At 38.8% G+C, this 22,136-nt stretch overlaps 1 protein-coding gene across 1 annotated transcript; it reads right to left on the bottom strand.

The window, feature by feature from the left end:
* Window positions 1-5,642: 5,642 nt before the first annotated feature.
* LOC103010318 (tropomyosin alpha-3 chain-like) lies at window positions 5,643-6,419 on the bottom strand. Its single transcript, XM_057542037.1, has one exon. It carries the CDS (start codon window positions 6,417-6,419, stop codon window positions 5,643-5,645), a length of 777 nt encoding a protein of 258 aa, XP_057398020.1.
* Window positions 6,420-22,136: the final 15,717 nt, after the last annotated feature.

Here is a 22,136-nt window from a genome sequence, read left to right as displayed (position 1 = left end):
GATACTAGGCTCTTATTGTATATATGACTTGCAAATATTTTCTCCAAGTCTGCTTCTTGTTTTTTTTTTTTTTTTACTTTCTTGGTGATGTGGTTTGAAGTGCAAACATTTTTAATTTTGATGAAGTCCAGTTTATCAATTTTTTTCTTTCATCGTCTGTGTTTTTGGTGTCATGTCTAAGAAATCATTGCTTAACTCAAGGTCATGAAGATTTACTCCCATGTTTCTTTCTGAGTTTTATAGTTTAATTTCTTTCATTTAGGTCTGTGATCATTTTGAGTTAATTTTTGTGTATGGTGTGAGGTGGGGGGTTCAGATTCATTCTTTTGCATGTTGGTATCCAGTTGTTTCCAACACCAGTTATTGAAAAGACTGTTCTTTCTGCATTGAATTACCTTGACATCTTTGCTGAAAATCAGTGACCACTAATGAAAGGCTTATGTCTGAATTCTCTATTCTGTTCCATTAATCTGTATGTCTATCTGGATGCTAGTACCACACAGTTTGATGATTGTAGCCATGTAGTTAAGTTTTGAGATCAGGGAGTATAAGTCCTCTAACTTAGTAATTCTTCAAAACAATGATGCCTCTTTTTAAATAAAGGGTTGTTTGCCCTACAGTTGATTTTGAAGGGTTTGGAGAAATCAGTTGATATTCTTTAGTGGAAGTCAAGAGCTTTATGTGCCCAGATGTCCAACAGTAAGAACACTGTTGTATGACGTGTTTTCTCATACATCTGCGATAGCACATGAGTCAGCCTTTGGCTAGTCATGGAGACCTTCTTGAAGAGCCTTATTTCAGAAGTTTGATTTGTTCCACAGACATTTACCCAACATCTCCCACACGTCATGGCCTGTTCTAGAAGCTGGGGAGAGAAAAGTAAACGGGGCTCAGCCCCTGCATTCAGAATGCCCACAATCTGGCAAAGAACTGGCCAGAATTTTATTGTTGCCTTTCTGGAGACTGCCAACTTAAACCCCTTCACCTTATAGGTATGAAAAGGAAGCCTAGAAAAGATATTTGCATGAAAGCTACAGTGTCCACAAAAGTAAATAACTGTGAACACAGTGCCTTGCACATAGTAGGCTCTCAAAAAATATTTGCCATGATTTGCTTACTAGATGGTGTGAAGGCTGGTGTCTGGGACAGCTCACCATGGAGGGACAGACTCAGAAGGCTGAGAAAGTGCTCAAGCTCCTTCTGGGGTGGGGGGAACGTTCACATTTAAAGATTCCTTTGTGCTCACTGCCCGGCCTTGGGCTACTGACAGTACTCTTGGCAGCCAGCTTTGCCCTGGAGCCTGCACTTATCCTTTCTTTCTTTTTTGGCCCAGGGTGTCTGGAGACAGGTTGAATAACCACCCTGGAGTTCTGCCAGAGTCACAAGATGAGGAAGGGCAAGAAGCACAGCAGGAGACAGAGAACAGGATGGCGAGGTGGGGGTGGGGATGCAGAGGAAGTTCAGCATCATGTGGCTTCAATGGCTCAACTCTGCTCAGGGGCCAGAATTAGTTCAAGCAATTGAGACTCTTGGAAAGCCTGACCCTTCCCCTGAGGGTTATTTGTTTCCTCCTGTCTGGTGGGTTTGTCTGGCTGTTTCTCCAAACCTACAAACACAGAGTTCTCTAGGCAGAGCCTTCATTCAGGTAGGCAATTCCAGGGGCCCCATGTGCAGTGTAAACTCAGCTGTGACCCAAACCAAGTCATCAGTTGTGGCCAGTGTCTGGTATGGATGGGGGCTACCGAGCTGAGTTCCAGAGAAGGAGGACCAGATTTTGTGTGCTCCTCTCCACCACTTATGGAGGAAATAAATAGAGGAAATAAATGTGAATGCAGAACAAGGCTAGGGGCACATCAGAACTGAAAGAGAGAACAGCGCTGAGGTTGAAAGCAAGAGCTGGAGACAGATTGCTTTAGGTGGAATTGTGGCTACTTGTGTGATATTTCTGTACCCAAATGTTCTCATTCAAAACTCCCAAAATCTCTTTCTTTTATCCACAGCACTGTTACCTTCTAGTATGCATGTAATGTATTTATTTATTACATTTATTGTTTACCGTCTTTCTCATTGCCCACCCATAAAGGACAGAAGTCACTGCTTTTGTTGTGGTTGTCTTTTAATGTATCCTCAGAATCTAGAAGACTTGGGACGTGTAGAAGGTACTCATTAAATATTTGTTGAATATGGTTAGTAATGGTACCAACCTCAATTGAAGTTAGATGAGAACATACTATAATATGTTCAGGGCAGTGTCCACCTCATAGTAAGTGTCACATAAGTAGAGTGACTGTGTGTCCCATGTCCAGTTGGCCTAGGGCAGACCTGCCTTTGACCTGTTTCCTGGAGAAATTACTAACAGTGCTCCCTTTCATAAGAAGAAGAAGAAGAAAAAAAAGACTTGTTTTAGATGTAAAATTATATGGTTTTCCTACATATAAGTGTTTTTACTCATTCATTTAAGAAGTTAAAAACATTATGTACTATTTACCAGGTACCATGTTAGATGCTAAGAGCAGTAGCCATAGTTCCTTTCCTTCTATTATAGAACTTAACGATCTGTGGACTCTCATGGGGGAACTTTAAGAACAGGATTAGGTAGACAACCTCATGGCTTGAACACACGGGTCATAATAATAATTGGATCTACAGCCATGTGGTTCTTTGCTGTTTTATGAAGAAGTTTTTCATTTATCAGTTTTTACAGCAACCCAACAAGGCAGAAATGATGACTCTTACCCTTTTTTTTTTTTTAACATCTTTATTGGAGTATAATTGCTTTACAATGGTGTGTTAGTTTCTGCTTTATAACAAAGTGAATCAGTTATACATATACATATGTTCCCATATCTCTTCCCTCTTGCATCTCCCTCCCTCCCGCCCTCCCTATCCCACCCCTCTAGGTGGTCACAAAGCACCGAGCTGATCTCCCTGTGCTATGTGGCTGCTTCCCACTAGCTATCTATTTTACATTTGGTAGTGTATATATGTCCATGCCACTCTCTCACCCTGTCACAGCTTACCCTTCCCCCTCCCCATATCCTCAAGTCCATTCTCTAGTAGGTCTGTGTCTTTATTCCCATCTTACCACTAGGTTCTTCATGACCTTTTTTTTTTTTTCCTTAGATTACATATATATATGTTAGCATACTGTATTTGTTTTTCTCTTTCTGACTTACTTCACACTCTTACCCTTTTACTGATGAAAATCTGGGGCTCTGAGAAGACAAATAACTTGGTGAAGTTTGCATAACTATAGAGCGCTAGTCCCAGGCTCTGATTCCTACACATTTTCCTGCTGCCTCGCATCAGCTGCTGAGAGGGTTGACAAGATGACCTGACAGCCCTTTTATGACATGAACTCAGTAATTCTGCATTGCTCTATGATATGTAGCTCTTTTCTTACTAATTCTTTAAAATTATATAGATTACACTGATTAAAGGTGGGATACACATTTTCAAGGCAGAAGAACCGATTCTTCTGATTTCTAATCTTGCCTGGTCCATGAAGTACAACCATTCTCTTACCAAGTCTAAGACAGCCCTGTGTGTGGTGGCTAACTGCAGCTTTTCTCATGTTCCTCTGCCTCCCTCTAGAGACTCAAGTCCAGAATTACAATTAGATATTTTATATATTATTATTTATATATAAAAAATAGTAATATGTAATATAGTAATATATATTATATACATATATAAATAAAACAGTAATGTAAATATATATATTATATACATATATATTCTTTGCAGTAGGGAGTTATTGTAAGAACACAGAAGCTACAAAAAAAGCCAAGTCTTATCTACCCCTTCCTTCCTTGTCTCCCTCATGCCTAATGCATGGGAAACTCTAATAACTATCAAGGACGTGAAGATAAAAGCCTGGCTCAGGTTTTTACCTTTGTGTTCTTTTTTCCTATTTAGGATACTTTGGCAACCCCTCTTTGTACAAAAAAAAAAAAAAATCAAACCCCCCTAAAAAAAACAAAAAAAAGAGGATTTAAAACTTCAAAGGAAGAGTGGAAGTAAAATTTCAAAGGAAGGGGAATTCCCTGGTGGTTCAGTGGGTAGGACTCCGTACTTTCATTGCAGGGAGCATGGGTTTGATCCTTGGTTGGGGAACTAACATCCTGCAAGCTGTGCGGTGTGGCAAAAAAAAAAAAAAAAAAAAAAATCAAAGGAAGAGTGGAAGTAACCACTCTTTCCATTTCTGATCTTTCTCATATGAGGTTAAACACAGTGTGGTTTTGCACTTGAGACTCCATTAAGGGGCTGGGACCACTTTTTGCTGTGTATCTGTACATTATATCCTGACCACTTTCACCCTACTTTTCTTCCCTCCTTCCGGCTCCTTCCCCTCCTCCACTCCTCTCTCTAATCCTTCACTATTGCTTTTGTATTTTGTGTGTGTGTGTTTTTTTTTTTTTTTGGAGGGACTGGTTCTTTATTTCAAAAAGACATTTATCAATGTTCAGTATCAAAACAGTTACACTATTGTTTTTTCTTTCTCCCAGTCGGCCCCCAAAGAGACCACACCAAAGGGGAGTACATTTTAAGCCAATTAAGCTGTAGGATGCACACCTAACTGACCTCACTGAAACCTCACCAAAAAGGGGGGATTGGGTAGGGAAAGAAACTTTAAAAGATCAGCACACTGCCAGCCCAGACTGTAGAGAGCTCTCACAGCCAGATGGGGTGACCAGTGTGCCCCAACCCCAAAGAAGCGAAGTTTCAAAATAATATAAAATTTAAAAACAATTTTGTACATAAGCTATTCAAGATTTCTCCAGCACTCACTGATACAGTGCACAATGAGATGGCACTTTTAGAGACAGCAGCTTCAGACCCAGAAAAGGGTGATGAGGTGAGTTTCATATGGCTAAATCAGTGGTGAAACATAATTTTCTTTCCTTTCTTTCAAGGAGGCGGGAGAGCAAATAAGTGGTCGCCTCAAAACAAGGGGCACATGACCCATTCTGTGAGCGGCTGGGAACAGGGTAGAGCTGGGACAAGGATTTGGGCTCAGAGGTCTTACCATCTTGATTTCATGTGATCACTTCTGGTGGAAAAAAAGTTGCCCAAAGATACCGTAAAGCTGAAAACCTGAACAGCGCTTTTTTTTTTTTTTTTTTTTTTGGCTAACTCCTTCTGGAATCACCTTTCTGGTTTGGCGGGGACTTTTTGCAGAGCAATGAGGTTTCCCAAAATGGAGTCCTTCTCTGGGCTGTTTGGCTCTCAGAAAGGCAGGCCCATACCTTTTCCCCTCCTCTACAGAGAGGGCAATATGCATTAAGCTGAAAAGTTACCTTCCAAAAGTGAGAAAGGGATCAGACTGCTGCTTCAGAACTATGGAATTATCTGGAATGTTTTACAAATGGCTGCTACATCAACAGCAACAGAAAAGGCAATTGCAAAATGTGTCCATCACAGCATGCTTTTCAAGACACCTGGCAATGTGCCCACGTTCCCTTAAACGTTGTTCCCAAAGATGCTCAGCCTCTAGCCCAAATGGAATCTCTGGGGAGAGGCAGAGACAGTTTGGCGAAAAGGACACAGGGGTGGGGGTGGGAGAGGTGGCGAAAGGAGAAAGCAGCCGTCCAGTTAAAGATCAGCCCTCAGCTTAAAGGTCAGCTTCGGGCAGGCTGGCCTCAGTGGCAGGGTGGGCCTGGCATGCTCTGCATCTCGTTCAGGTCAAGCAGAGTCTGGTCCAGCAGCATCCTTTGTGTACAGAGGTGCTCCTCTTTGGTGCATTTCAGTTTATCTTCCAAATCATCGATTGTCTTTTCCAGCTTGGCTACCGATCTCTCAGCAAACTCAGCACGGGTCTCTGCCTCCTTGAGTTTATCAGTAAGAATCTTTATCTCTTCCTCATATCTGTCTGCTTTTTGAGAGTACTTTTCTTCAGCAGCACTCAGACACTTCAGGTTCTGGTCCATCAGTCTGACCCGCTCATCCATCTCTCGGCAGCGGGACTCTGCCAGCTCAGCTCGCTCCTCTGTGCGTTCCAAGTCTCCCTCAATAATCACCAACTTACAAGCTACCTCTTCATGCTTCGTATCTGCCTCTTCTGCAATGTGCTTAGCTTCTTTGAGTTGGATTTCCTGGAGTTCCATTTTTCCTTCATCTTTTAAGGCTCGGTTTTCAATAACCTTCATACGTCTCTCGCTCTCATCAGCAGCTTTCTCAGCTTCCTCCAGCTTTTGCAGGGCGGTGGCCAGGTGCTCTTGAGCGCGGTCCAGCTCCTCTTCAGCCAGCTGGATCCTACGGTTCAAGGAGGCCACCTCAGCCTCAGCCTGTTCCCGGGCCCACCTTTCTCCCTTCGCTTCCCACTGGAGGTGCTCGGCCCTCTCCTCTGCATCATCAGCCTGCTGCTGCAGAACCTGGGTCTTGCGCTTCACCGCCTCGATGGTGGTGATCCCGGCCATGGTCCCCACCCAGCCCCTGCTTGCCTTCGGGTTCCTGCCTCCTCCACTCGGCGTTGCAGCCGCTTCTCCTGTATTTTGTGTTTTATCTGCTCTGCCAACCAATATTCTAGGCAAGGAAGCCAGGGACACCATCAGTACGGCTCAACCCTGAGGGTTGCTCTCCCTCCTACAGAGATCACTCACCTCTGTGCTAGAACATTTTGTTTCTAGCAACTTGCAGACAGTAAACACTCAGAGGCAGGGTGGGGCGGGAGTCAGACTTCTCAATGATACTGTCAACAAACAAACACTAAGGAATTTGCTACCAGCCAAAATAAGGCAAGACTCAGTCTAGGTGATGCCTTCCACTTGGAAACCAGGAAAGGTGGGAAGGGGTTCTAGCATGTTCTCTTTACAGCAGGAGCCAAGTAGCTTGATTCTACCATCTACTACCCGGAGTCTAGCTTAGCATCCAGGTCTCCATCACTGGCGTGTTGTCCCCGGGAGCTGCCCAGTGTCACTGCACCAAGAATTCTTAGACCTTTCCTAGCTTACAGCTGACATTGGTGGGTCTCAAATGAGATGTTTGATAGGCACAGAAACAACGCTTCTCCCCATGCTAGGGGCTTGAGGGAACTTGGGAAAGGTATTATACAGATGTTTCATATAGAATATGGGGTGATTTTTATCTGCGTATCTCTTGTGATTGTACCCAGGGACACTGTACTGCAATTCAGTGTTTCTGACTATAGCTACAGGGCTTGAATTATGTGAATTTATTTTTGTGTCCCCAATGCCTGGGGCATGGTTAATGCTCAATAATTGCTTATTTCAAGAATGAATGAATGTACTATAAAACTCTTACAGGAAAACACGGGCAGAACACTGACATAAATTGCAACAATATATTTTTGCATCTGTCTTGTCTCCTAGAGTAATGGAAAATAAAGCAAAAATAAACAAATGGGACCTAATTAAACTTGAAAGCTTTTGCACAGCAAAGGAAATCATAATAAAACAAAAGACAACCTAAGGACTGGAAGAAAGTGTTTGCAAATGATGCAACCGATAAAGGCTTAATTTCCAAAATATACAAACAGCTCATACAGCTCAGTATCAAAAAACAAACGAACTGATCAAAAAATGGGCAGATCTAAATAGACACTTATTCAAAGAAGACATACAGATGGCCAAAAAGCACATGAAAAGATGCTCAACATCGCTAATTATCAGAGAAATGCAAATCCAAACTACAATGAGGTGTATCACCTCACACTGGTGAGAATGGCCATCATCAAAAAATCTACAACAGTATATGCTGGAGAGGGTGTGGAGAAAAAGGAACCCTCCTACACTGTTGGTGGGAATGTAAATTGGTGCAGCCACAATGGAAAACACTATGGAGGATCCTTAAAAACTAAATATAGAACTACCAAATGATCCAGCAATCCCACTCCTGGGCATATATCTGGAGAAAACTCTAATTCAAAAAGATACATGCACCCCAATGTTCACAGCAGCACTATTTACAATAGCCAGGACATGGAAGCAACCTAAATGTCCTTGGACAGATGAATGGATAAAGAAGATGTGGTACATATATACAATGGAATATTACTCAGCCATAAAAAAGAATGAAATAATGCCATTTACAGCAACATGGATGGGCATATAAGTCAGAAAAAGACAAATATCATATGATATCATTTATATGTGGAATCTAAAAAAATGATACAAATGAACTTATTTACAATATAGAAATAGACTCACAGATATAGAAAACGAACTTATGGTTACCAAAGGGGAGGGGGAAGGGATAAACTAGGAATGAGATTAACAGATACACACTCCTATATATAAAATAGATAAACAACAAGGACCTATTGTATAGAACAGGAAACTATCTTATAATAACCCATAATGGAAAAGAATCTGAAAAAGAAGAAAAAAATGTGTAACTGAATCACTTTGCTGTATACCTGAAACATTGTAAATCAACTATACTTCAATAAAAATTTTAAGAAAGAATGAATGAATGAGTAATGATTAGCCTGAGCATTACTTTGTTCTTAAAATCAGACACAAATATTTATTTTTTCCTGAGTAGAATTTCTAGGCTAACAGCTATGTGTAATATGAAGGCTTTTGAGAAAGGTCTTCACGATTTTATCATGTTCATGGTGAGAAGACATTAAGGTACATACGAAGAAAAGACAGAAGATACTAGGCTACAGGCAGGAAAAAAGAAAAAATCCCCAAAGTCAAACTTTCTAATAAAAAATACCCATGGATCTGATAGCCGAGAGACAGTTTTCAGCCGTTATGGTCATAGTTTTAGTAGTAAGAATAAAAAATAGAGAATTCGACTCTTTCTTTGTCAAGGTTAGTTAAAGGCAAAATCTTTACTATTATTAGGGAGAGAGAGCATGATACTGTAGGGAAACTGAGGCAGGAAATAGCTAGAGGACTTATACAAATTTCCACATAAAATTTACATTAAAAATTCCCTTTAGTGCCAGACTCTTTGACAATGGATTCCATTTGCCATATTTATACCTGAGTAATGAGCAGATCTGCTTGTTCTGGGCAATAGTTTTCCTTCTGGCAACTCTGTGCGCTAGGCAATCCTGTGTTTGACATTTTCTCAATTGGGCTTTCACGAGCTGTTCTTCTTGTTTGTGTACTGCTCACCCCACATCCCCCGGAGCCTGACCCAGGGCTTTGCCTGTTCTCTTTCTGGCAGGTCTTCCAATTACACGTGATTGGCATTTCAACCATGGGACTCCTGAGCGCTCAAATTCTTTCCGATCTAGGATGTTAACTAAACCATTGTGGTGATCATTTTGCAGTATACACACATATCAAGTTGTTATGCTGTACAACTAACATGGATACAATGTTATATGTCCGTTATATCTCAGTAGAAAAAACAAACAAGATTTTTAATAGTAAAATGTTAACCTGGGTGGGTGGAAAGGCAGAAATTTTGGAGGAGGGAATTTGCCTGGTGTCTTCCAAACCGCTCCTAGTAGGTGACTCAGTTTTTCATCCTGCTTTTTCCAAAAGGACATTTGCATGATTCTGGATAAGGGGTTGGTGGCGAGGCAGACCCCTACTCCTGGGAGTACCAGGCTCTGAACTGAGTACCAGCTACTTCCCCAAACTGCCCATGTTCCCCAGTGAGCCCACGGGAACAGTGACAGTCCCAACACCTAAGGCATCTGTTGCCAAGGAGACCATCTGGCTGGAATGATGATTTCAGCTTGGTGGAGTTCTAGGTCAGGCATGTTGGCTGGCTGGAGCTGGCACAGCCAGGGTCCATCTCTGAGGGCAGCTTGGCCATTTGTTTTGGGCCTGTGTCGTAACCAACACTGTTCATATTTTATCAAAGTGGAGAAAAAGCATAATGAGAACCGTGCCCTTTGAAACTGAGACTGGTTTGTAAAAGAGCAAAGTCTAAAACATGGTGTGGATTTAAAATATGCAGCATTTCAAAAAGTCCTTGGTTTAGAATTAATTTATGTTAGAACTGGAAAGACCTTAGAAGATACTTATATCAAACATCACCCTAAGATTATTCTTTTAAGACTCAGAATTGTGTTCTAGTTCAGTCTCCGCCACCCACTAAGCAGGTTGTTATTATTATTATTATTATTATTATTATTATTATTTTGGCATCTCTAAAAGGAAAAGTTTGGGAGACAATGCTTTGGGAAATATCCTTGTTCTCCTTACTTGCTGCAAGTAATAAATGCTTCCTTCTCCCAAGGGGGGAGAAAAAAGGGAAAAGTTTGCACAGTGGGGCCCCACGTTCTTTTCAGCACAAACCTGTGATTCCAGAATTTGGTTGTAAAATTAATGTTAATTGTCCCCTAGTGGCTAAAATTAAAATTGCAGATTATATCAACACGGAATTTCTGGATGCAATAAGAAACCTAAATTCTACAGTAACACAGTGATTACCCTTTTAAATGAAATAACAGGTACAACAATTGGCACCCAAGCTCTCAGTAAACGGTGGAGATTATTTCCATGTACAGCTCATGCTCACCATGCTTCAGAGGAACTTTCACACGAGTGTGAAAAGAAACCTCGACCATTGTTGACTGCCATATCGTAATAGTAAAAATTAGAAACAGCCTAAATGCCTATCAGTAGGATGGTAGCATGCTTGCCCCATGAAATACTATACAAAGTGAAAATTAGTTATCTAGAGTTACATCTGACCACCTAAGTCACAGCATAAGTACACCTTTAATGCAAATTACCCTCCTCAATAATTTTACCCATTTATACTCTTTGGAACAGTGTATGAGGGTTCCAGTTTCCTCATATACTCACCAATACTTGTATTTGTCTGATTTAATTCTTTGGGCCAGTCTGATGTGAAATGATATTTTATTTTTTAAAATAAGTTTCCTCCTCCTTAGTAGAGAGGTTAAGCATGTTTTCATATTTCTGTCATTTGATTTTCCTCTCTGTGAATAGCTAGTTCAAATCGTTGTTCTAGTTTTCTACTGATCTGAGAGTTTTTTTATTATTTATTTGTATGATTTCTTTACAATAGATAAGAACTTTTCAGTGACTGTACACTTTCCTCCAGTGTATGGCTTGTTTTTTCACTTTTAAAATATCCTTTTTTTCATATACAAGTTTTACATTTTAATGTAGTCAAATATGTATTATATATGTGTGTGTGTATATATATATATATATATATATATATATATATTTTTTTTTTTTTTCCCTTTATGGCTTGTTTTATCTTGTGGTGTTGTGTTTAAGCAATCCTTTTTCACTCTTAAGACAAATATTCTACTATATGTTCTTGAAAGTTAAAAAGTTTTTCAACTAAGTCTTTAATTTACCTACAATTGATTTTTGTGTATGGTGTGAGGTAGGGAACTAATTACATTTTTATATGGATAATCAATTTTCCTAGCTCCATTTATTGAATAACAAATTCTTCCCTGTCTAAGGCAATGGACTGTGGGATCAGAGTGCCTGGGTTCAAATGACAGCTTCACTTTTGATTAGTGGTATGATCTTGAGACAGTTACTCAATCTCTCTGGGTTTCGATTTCTTCATCTGTAAAACGGAAATAATAATACTAGCAGCTGTTATAGCATTGTTGGCGGTATTAAGCAAATTAAATCTAACAAAAATTATTTTTTTATTTTTTATTTTTGGTTGCATTGGGTCTTTGTTGCTGCGTGTGGGCTTTCTCTAGTTGTGGCGAGTGGGGGCTACTCTTCATTTTGGTGCACGGGCTTCTCATTGCAGTGGCTTGTCTTTTTGTGGAGCACGGGCTCTAGGTGCGCGGACTTCAGTAGTTGTGGCACACAGGGTCAGTAGTTGTGGTGCATGGGCTTAGTTGCTCCACGAAATGTGGGATCTTCCAGCACTAGGGCTCAAACCCGTCTCCCCTGCATTGGCAGGTGGATTCTTAACCACTGTGCCAAAAGGGAAGTCCCAAACGAGTTAAATCTAAAACACTTAGGGCCTGTCACAAAGTTAAGTCTCAATAAATGTGAGTTATTATTATTTTTATTGGGAATATATTATGCTGCCTCTGTCATAGACCCTCTACACAGTTGAAAATCCACGTATAACTTACCTCCATATATGTGAGTCCTCCATATCCGAGGTTCCTCCATATCTGTGGTTTGGCATCCATGTATTCCGCCAACTGGGGTCATGTAGTACTGTAGTATTTACTATTGAAAAAAATCTGCTTATATGTGGTCTCGTGAAATTCAAACCTGTGTTGTTTGAGGGTCAACTGTACACGGGAGGCTTTCCTGCTCTTTTGCAGATTGTGTAACTTCTCAGCTTCTATAATCTCATGAGCCAATCTCTCATAATAAATCTTTCTGTATATCTGTACATATCCTATTGGTCCTGTTTCTCTGGAGAACCCTGGCTAATACAAGTGCAATGACACTAATAGATATCTCTGTGCAAGTCTAATAATAATATGTTCACCCTGAAGACCAACCACCCCAGGGATCATTATTAGAAAGGCTATTCATTCATCACTGCCAAAGCGATGAGAAACTAGAGGTTTTTTTTAACAGCACTTTTTTAGTACAATATGCAAATCGTTGGTTGACTTAGTATAAGATTAATGAGGATGTCTCATGTGAGTGGGGAGATATTCATTTTAGGTTTGATGATTTAATCACAGTTAATTACTTAATTAACATGTAAAACCCTGATGCAACTAAAAGGTGGAATGAACAAGAAACTGGAATAATTGTTTTGCTGAGATGACAGTCATACAGTTGAAAGGGACTAATACACATTGAACATGCAAAATGGTGTAACTTTTATTTTCTTGGAGGTAAAATAAAAGCCCTTTGAAAAGATAAATGAGCAAAGTTTAAAAACCACAGAAACCATTTCTTTGTTTCACAAGTCCAAAAAGAGTTATAATTTCTGGTAGATCGTTCTAAAGGATTTAAAATTCACCCATCCAACTGTTCATTCCACACATATTCACCGAGCACTCCATTGTATCAGGCATTCTGTTGATCCCCAAATGCATATGCATATTCAGGCCAAGAATGGCAAGACAAAATTAAAATTAAAAAAAAGGACAGGGTGGGGCAAGGGATGATATTTGTGAAACTAGACATCAGGACACACTTATAAAAGTGTGTGTGTTTGTGTGTGTGTGAAAGAGAGAGAGAGAGAGAGAAACAAGGAACAAAGAAGAGAACTAGGATGGATCTGTGTATGTATGGAAACTTGGTAAATGATAGAATGGCATTATAAAGCAGTAGGGAAAGGACCATCCATTCAATAAATTGTCCTGATTCAATTGGTTATCCAAACAGAAAAAAGAAGTAAAATTATATCACTATATCACACAAAGTAAATTCCAGTTGGATAAGAATTTTGAAGTCAAAATAAAATGTAGAAGCATATCATCATATCCTCAGCCATAAAAGAAAAGACTGGTAAATTTGGCTACACTAATATTAAAAATTTTTCTAAACAAAAGAGATCAGACAAATTTAAAAGCCAAGCTGTAAGACAGTAGATAATGTTTGTAACATACATACTTGACATGGGTATTGCATCAGAAGTATTGATCAAAGAGGGAAATCAATTGCATGGGAATAAAGAAAGGCACCACATACAAACACTAGAAATTGGGGTGAGGTATAAAGCAATGATAGAAAATAGGCAGAAGGATGGAATAGCTTATTTAGTTCAAGCCACAAAAATGAAAGGACACAAGAACACATAAGAATCTGATCAAAGGCATCTGCCCAAGTTGTCCTTGCCCACTGTTCATGCAGTGAGTCTTTCATGGTAATAGTATTAAAATGAGGAAACCACATGCAAATGAGGCAAACAGTAATTGAAGAGATATTGACCAACAATTTTCCCCAAATGGCAAAAAATATCAAATTACAGATTGAAGAAACTCAACAAACATCAAGCAGAATAAATTCAAAGAAAATCATACCAAGGCACAGGTAAAATTGCTGAAAGCCAAAGATAAAGTCTTAAATGTAGCCAGGAAAAACAGACACCCCCCAAAAAACACCCCAAAACAGAATACGTATAGGGGAAAAACAATGATAACAGATTATTTTTCATCTGAAACAATGCAAGCTAGGAGATCATGGAAGGACATCTTTAAAATGTTAAAAGAAAACACAATCCTTGCACTTAGCCTCTTCCCTCCAACACCTTCTCTATAGGTTATATTACCCTTCCTGATGACTTTAGACAGTTTCCATATGCTCAGACTCCCAATTCTAAAATTTTCACCCCAAATATTTAATCTCCAGGATCGTATGCTAGCTATCTATTAACATCACCACCTGGACATCTTGCTTTTCACCCCAGACCTCTTTTTTTCCCTATTTAGGTAATGATTCCTGACAGCTGCTCATGCCAGAAACTTGGGACTTGTTCGTGGCACCCCTCTTTTCTGCCTTCGCGTGTAATCTATCACCAAATTCTAGTCTACATTTAAGGCTTTATCCTTTATCTTTGGCTTTCAGCAATTTTACCTGTTCCTTGGTAACAAATTTGTTTCCTTCCATTTTTACAGTTGCCTCCCCTCTTGTCTGGAAATTTGCAGCAGCTTCCTGTCTGATTCCCCAGTTTCACTCCTCTCCACTCCAGACTATTCTCCCCATATCACATGGAGTGACCTTTTATATATAGATATAAATCTGATCACATTATTCCCATGTTTAAAACTTTCAGTAGCTTCCCATTGCAATGAGAAACAGTGTTAGCTTAATACCACCTACAAGCCTCTACGTGGTATGCCCTATCTATATCTCTTAACTCAAGCTCCAGCCACATTGACCCTCCTCCAGATTCATCAATGTGCCAACCTTTTTCCTACTTCAGTAGCTTTACATTTATTCTTTCTTCTGCTGGAAAAACTGTTATTCTCTTTTTTACAAAAATCTGATAAATGCCTACTTATTCATCAAGTCTCAGTTTAAATATCACTGACTTGGAGAAAATTTACTTGACCTCCTATCTAAAAATTTGTTTCTCTTGTTATTGCTTCTCATAAATCCCTTTTTCTTCTCCTCTTTTTCCTCCTTCTTTACAAAGCCCTTAACATGATCACTCACTATACATTTGTCTGTTTACTTTATCAGACTGTAAGCTCCATACGGACAGAAACCGATGTCTGTTTTGTTTAAGATGTGTCCCTAGCGTAATGCCTCATGGTGGGCACTTGTATTAGTTAGTGCTAACTGTTGTAAGAGAAGAACTCTTAGTGCCAACATAATAGAACTTCATTTTTTGCTCATGTTAAGTTCAAAATGTATGTTCTTTGTTTAAAATTGAAGTATAGTTGATTTACAATGTTGTGTTAATTTCTGCTGTACAGCAAAGTGATTCAGTTATACATATATACACATTCTTTTTTATATTCTTTTCCATTATGGTTTATCACAAAATATTGAATATAGTTCTCTGTGCTATATAGTAGGACCTTTTGGTTTATCTATTCTATGTATAATAGTTTGCATCTGCTAACCCCAAACTCCCACTCCATCCCTCCCCCATCCCCCCTCCTCCTTGGCAACCACAAGTCTGTTCTCTATGTCTGTGAATCTGTTTCTGTTTCATGGATAAGTTCATTTGTGTCATATTTTAGATTCCACATATAAGTTATGTCATATGGTATTTGTCTTTCTCCTTCTGACTTACTTCACTTAGTATGTTAATCTCTCATTGCATCCATGTTGCTGCAAATGGCATTATTTCATTCTTTATTATTTATTTTTAAAATTTAAAATTTTATATTTTAAAATTTTTTGGCTTCATTGGGTGTTTGTTGCTGCTCGTGGGCTTTCTCTAGTTGCATTGAGCGGGGACTACTCTTCGCTGCGGTGCATGGGCTTCTCATTGAGGTGGCTTCTCTTGTTGCGGATCATGGGCTCTAGGTGCATGGGCTTCAGTAGTTGTGGTATGCGGGCTCAGTAGTTGTGGCGCACGGGCTTAGTTGCTCCGCAGCATGTGGGTCTTCCCAGGGATCGAACCCGTGTCTCCTGCATTGGCAGGTGGATTCTTAACCACTGCACCACCAGGGAAGTCCCTTCATTCTTTTTTTATGGCTGAGTAGTGTTCCATTGTGTGTTTGTGTGTGTGTGTGTGTGTGTGTGTGTGTGTGTGTGTGTATACACCACATCTTCTTTATCCATTCGTCTGTCAATGGACATTTAGGTTGTTTCCATGTCTTGGCTATTGTGAATAGTACTGCTATGAACATTAGGCTGCATGTATCTTTTTGAATTATAGTTCTGTCTATAAAATATGCCCAGGAGTGGGATTGCTGGATAATATGGTAACTATACAAAATGTATGTTCTTGATGGATAGTTGGGTGGCTGGAGAATTCTGCTCCATGCGGTATCCAAAGAACCAGGCCAATAGGGGCACTGCCACATTCAGTATGTGACTTCCATAGTATCCCTAGATGTAAATATCCTGTTAGACAGAAAAAGGAGAGTGGAGAGTCTTATGGGAGGTTTTATGAGCCAGGCTTAGAAGAAACTTGCATTATCTTCTCCCACGTTTTATTGGCGAGGACTTAGGCACATGGCTCCATCTAACTTCAAGGAGCACTGTGAAATCCAGCCGAGTTGTGTGCTCAGGAATAAAGGAAAAAGGATATTGAAGAATGGATAGCCAGCCCTGCCATGACACTCACTACATTTTGTTGAATAAATTAGTAATCAAAACTTCACACATAAACATGGGATTTCTTTTCTTCTTTTGTTTTTTTAAATGAATTTGAGAACTACCATGGGAGGCAGTAGTCTTTCAGTCAGTAATCCTCAGTGTAGACATGACTTGGAAGTATCTTCATTCTGATGCTTACCCTGAGTCAGTAAGACAAACTGAACCTTAATTTAGGGAACTGCACAGTACAACTTACAGATATTTCTGTCAAAAACAATTATAATGTTTCTGGTACTTGTATAATTAACTCTCAGGAATCAGCAGAGCTCTGTTTACCAGTGCGAATTATTCCCTGAAGGTTCTGAATAGGATATGAATTGTAAACCATAAAAAAAAAACCCCAAAACCTAAGGATGCTAATCTTTAGGCAGTCTTATTTAAATTTGGCAAGATATACACCTAGTTCTCTGTTAACATATGATGTTACAAGGCTACTAGGTTTGGTGATGTGTTGGTGGTAAAATATTTTCTTTAAAAATTTTTAAAAATATAGTATATATAACGAGGAGCATATAAACTGCAAATGTACAGTACAGAGAAAAATAACAAAATAAATATCCATATATCCACAAAAAAGACCAATAAGTGAGGTATAACTGTATCTAAGGAACCCTCCGTGTCCCTCCCTACTCTCCCAGAGGTGACCACTATCTGAGTTTTGTTTTCATTTCTTTCCTTTCCTTTTATTTTTTAAATTAACTTTTTATTTCTTTTTACTTTTGTTTATGAGCTTTACATTTATGGAATCAAAGTGTATATATTCACCCACCCGTAACTTAGTTCTTTAACTCATCTTTATGTCTTTGTGATTCAAACATGCTGATACATGAAATGTACGTCATTTTAGCTGCCATATTTATATTTCATTGAATGAATATACTATACATAATTGTCTGTTTCACGCAAACTTTTATTACATGAAGAATTCCAACCATACACACATGCAGAATGGTATAATGAATCTCCATGTACCCATTATCTAGATTCAATAATTACCATTTCATGGCCAATCCTGTTTCATCTATGTTCCCCCCTAATCCATTCTCACCCGTATTATCTTGAAGCAAATCCCATATATCATATCATTGCACTGTATCTCTAAATACATAAAATATTGTATATGTATTTCTAAATTTCTGTAAAGAATTTAAAAAAATGATACCATTATCATGCCAAGATTAACAATAATTCTTAGTATCATCAGATCTTCAGTGTTCAAATTTCCAATGACTCATCTCACTTTTGATTGTGTTTTTTATGGCTTAAAAAAAGTCAGGATCCAGATAAGATCCACAACTGTGATTAGTTGATGTCTTTTACATATTCTTAAATCTATAGTTTTATCTCCACTCTGCCCCTTACAATTTATTTATTGAAGAAAAGCTTTGTCTTATAGAATTGCCCACTTTGGATCTTGCTGATGATATCCATGGGGGTATACTTTGACACATTTTTCTGTGTTCTGTATTTCCTATGAATTAGTACTTGGATATAGAGTTTCAACTAGACTTGGAATTTATTTATTTATTTTTGGCAAGGCTATGTTAGAGACAGTGTTATGTTTTTCATGACACAAATAAAATCTAGTGGTCTTTCCTTTGTAGATGTTAGAAGCTGTTGCTGCTCAACACTTAGGTGTATTCATTCATTAGGTATTACTATATATTCATTCAAATGTTGATGTGTATTTAGGTTGTTTCTAGGTTTTTGCTATTATGAATAATTTTGCTATACTTACACTTTTTATAATATATATTACATATAATATATTGTTATATATTATATATATTCTTATAATATGAGATATATTCTTATTCTTTCTGGTTAATAACTTGAGCAAGAATTTCTCAAGAAATGGAATGGCTGAGTTGTAGGACATGTTCAAGTTTAACTTTATAGCCAATGCTAAACTCTTTTCCAAAGCAATTGTTCTAATTTACACTCCCATCAAGAGTGGGCGAGAATTCTTGCAGCTTCATTGCCTTGTCCAACTTAAGTTTTGTCCATCTGGTGGATGTGTAACAGAATTTCATTGTGGCTTTCATTTTCACGGTAATGGAGAGGGGTAAAAGGAAATTTGGTGTAAGGGTTTTACGTGACCAAGGACATTTCTCATCACCCGGTCTGAGTTGGCTTGAAGAGGACTTACGGAAGAAAGATTAAATCCAGATGTTTGTTGCTTCTTAGAACCTCATAAAACAGGACTTAATACTGGTGTTCTCCACCCCTCCCCAGAAGCTGGAATATTTATTTCTTGTTCATTTTACATATGGTTTTGGAATTTCTAATTGGAGTTCCACTTTAGCTATTCCTGAAAGAACTTTCCAACACCACAGTTTTGATAACTGTAATATATTCTCCTCCATTTAGGTTAAAGTGAGTAAACCTACAGAAGACTATTTCCAAGTTTGTAGCATGGAGGATATTATAGCAAGAATGTTGATCTACTGAAAGGCTATAATTTTCAAGCAAGGGATGAAATAGCTAGGATTAAGGTAGCAGAACAAGATGGAAGTTTCTTTGTTCATGCAGTTCCTCCAATGGAAAAATTACTAGTCTTGTGATGTAGAAAGGTTAGTTCATCATGCCTTTGGTGAAATGTGTTAAAAAGGCTGGGTGATGCCATGACAAACACAAAATTTGAGAGACCTCATTTAACTTTGGACTACTGTCCATTAGAAGAAGTCTGGCAGTAGCTCATTAACTATGGGAAAAGGTCATGGGGACAGAGCACAGGCTGTCCCCTTAACACTTTTTGGGTACTCACTCCTCAATAAACGTCTTTATGTATGAATTGGTTGATTTTGAGATGATTTGCAGTTTGTTCTTATGAAGGGATATTTATGGGATTATTCAATATGTTACCACTTTGGCAGGATATGCGCTTTTAAAGCGATGTAAACCCTTAAGTAAATGAACAAAGCTCCTAAATTGGAATTTCAAGTGCTAGAGACCACAGCCAGTTCTCTGTTTGGGACTCTTCAGCATACTGTCTGAGTGAGGCAGACAAGAAAATACCTTTTTCTTCAATGCCTGTCGCCTTCTTGGGATGAAATCTCGGGCAGAGGGTGGAGCTTTATTTCTAGGTCCACAGCTGCCAAGGTTGACCCCAAACAGCTTCACAACCAGAGCTTTAATTAGCAGTGGTATTTGGAAATGCATAAGGGCATTTCTGGTTTTTGAAAATGGCCCTAGGAATGGTGGTCTTGGGCATTATTGGCACTTAGTGCTTGGGGGCCAGGGGGCAAAATGTCTTACAATAAGTTGAGCTGCTCTACCCATCAAATAATGGTCCTTCCCCAAAGGCCAATAACTCCTTTTGAGAAACATTACAGGCTTATTAGAGTAACTGCTTTGGCCTTTGCATTTTATGGGAAAATCCAAAGGTTTTTAGGCAATAAGTACTGTTTTTTGTCTCTAGCATAATGAGAGAGGAGTCTGGAGTTCATAGCCCAATTCTCTAAGAGTGATGTCACCTTGGCCTAGTTACTTAGCCTTTCTGTACTTCAATTTCTCATCAGTTAATTGAGGATAATCTTAGTACCTATCTTTTGTAGTAGTTGTGAAGATTAAATGAATTAATGCATTTAAAGCATGTAGAAGGTTCCCTAGCCCATAAGAAGCACTCGAAGATGTTAGCTGTGGTTATTCTTTCTCTCATTCCTCTTGGGAAAACTTGCCATTGCCCAGAAGTTATTGCAGAAACATCACTCTGACATGGGAAATCTCTGAGAGCAATATTTTCCTGAGGGTGAAACAAATTCCTGTGATGCAAAGTCGCTGCAAAAAAAAAGACAAAAGGGATCACTGTAAGACAATAGAGGGACATCATAAACAGACATAACTGACTTCCTGATTTTGTCTGGGGATTGGCAAATTCTAGTCTTGAAAGAAATTCTGTTTTGTAAATAAAGTTATAGTGGAACTCCTATTTGTTTTCATATTGGACATGACTGCTTTCTTACAGCGGAGTTGAGTAGCTGCCACAGAGACTCTATGCCCTGCAAAGACTAAAATATTTGCTATCTAGTCCTTTACAGAAAATGTTTCCTGACCTCCCTGGTCTAGCTCATAATTTACCTTATGATATGGCTACTTATCAGTGTCACTCAGTGGCCATTTCTTAACATAGTGCATTAAGATACAAGCAAAGGATTTATATAGTGATAATAATACTGATGATAATAGCTAACATGCATTTGCTTACTATGGCCACACATGCTTCTAAGTACTTTACAGGTATTAACACTTTTAACTAAGCACCTACAATAATGCCTGGCATCTCAGTACCTTCCTCAAGTGTATTCAGTTAGTCACTGGCAAAATTGGCCTATGAACCCAGGCAATAGCTGGATGTTGAGGAGAGGCTTTTAAATGTGATAAACTATGGGAAGAATTTAAGAAGCCATGTTAGGTAAAGGAGAGTTTAGTCATCTTGGAATTTGCTTGATGATGTGAAAGAAATTCCTTATCCTCAAATCAGTTTATTTCAGTGCAATCCTAATAAAAGTGGCAGTTTGAAAAGGGCAGCTTAAGCTAATTTAAAAGTTAATTTGTAATGGAAAATGTGTAAGAATGGACAAGAAGTTTTTGAAAAAGAGTGATTGCCTTGCAAGATATCAGCATATTATAAAGTGATAATAATCAAAACAATTGGTTCTTGGTAGAAGAATAAATAGCTCACTATACTACAACAGACAATATTCCAAGATACGTGTGGCAAGATAATACATGACATAGATAGACTTTTAAGGCAGTGGGGAAAGGACAAATTATCTATTAAGTAAAGAGTATTGAGTTTGAAAATCTTGTACTGGGATTGGTGGGGTCACAGTATGGGTGGAGCTACGTTGTTGGCAATTGTCTAATGTTTTTCTCTTTTGAAAAAGGATTGGACCAGTTTATAGTCTACTTGGCAAATACACCTTCTGGGGGAGTCAAATATTCACCATGATAAAGCAAGTTGGACTCTTGATATGGTTGACCAGACATATCATGAATGAAAAATATGAAAGATTCTTATTTTTATTCCACTCTGGGGTTCAGCCATTTTAGGATCAAATCCAGCTAGTAGAGTTAACTTTCCTCTTGATAAAATCACCATCACAAATGCCAACAGTGTAATTTATTTTTGGAGGAATTACAATCTGGGGACACCAGAGGTCTCCACCTTACCATACAACAAATGACATCTCAGAGGAAAACCTTAAAAATCACAATTTCTGTGGCAACATTGAGTGGGTATCTTGTCCCTGGGGGGGGGGGGTTTGGTGGGATGGGCAATCTGTGTGACCCCTGAGGGCAGTTCATAATGAGTAGTTTCTAGTTTCTCTTGGGTGGATATCATCTGTTGATGTCTTGAAATACTGACTGAAATCTGAGTAGGCTTTGCTGTACTTAGATTTTCCACTTGTTTTTCAGATTTATATCTTTGGTTGGGCACCCAAAACTTCTTAAAGCCTGCAGCACTGGAAAAAAACGTGTGGTCATTACTACGAACACTGG

Source organism: Balaenoptera acutorostrata, chromosome 3 (assembly GCF_949987535.1).
Source record: "Balaenoptera acutorostrata chromosome 3, mBalAcu1.1, whole genome shotgun sequence".
NCBI lineage: Eukaryota > Metazoa > Chordata > Mammalia > Artiodactyla > Balaenopteridae > Balaenoptera > Balaenoptera acutorostrata.
The sequence above is the reverse complement of the archived record's forward strand: the minus strand, read 5'-3'. Positions and strand labels throughout refer to the sequence as shown.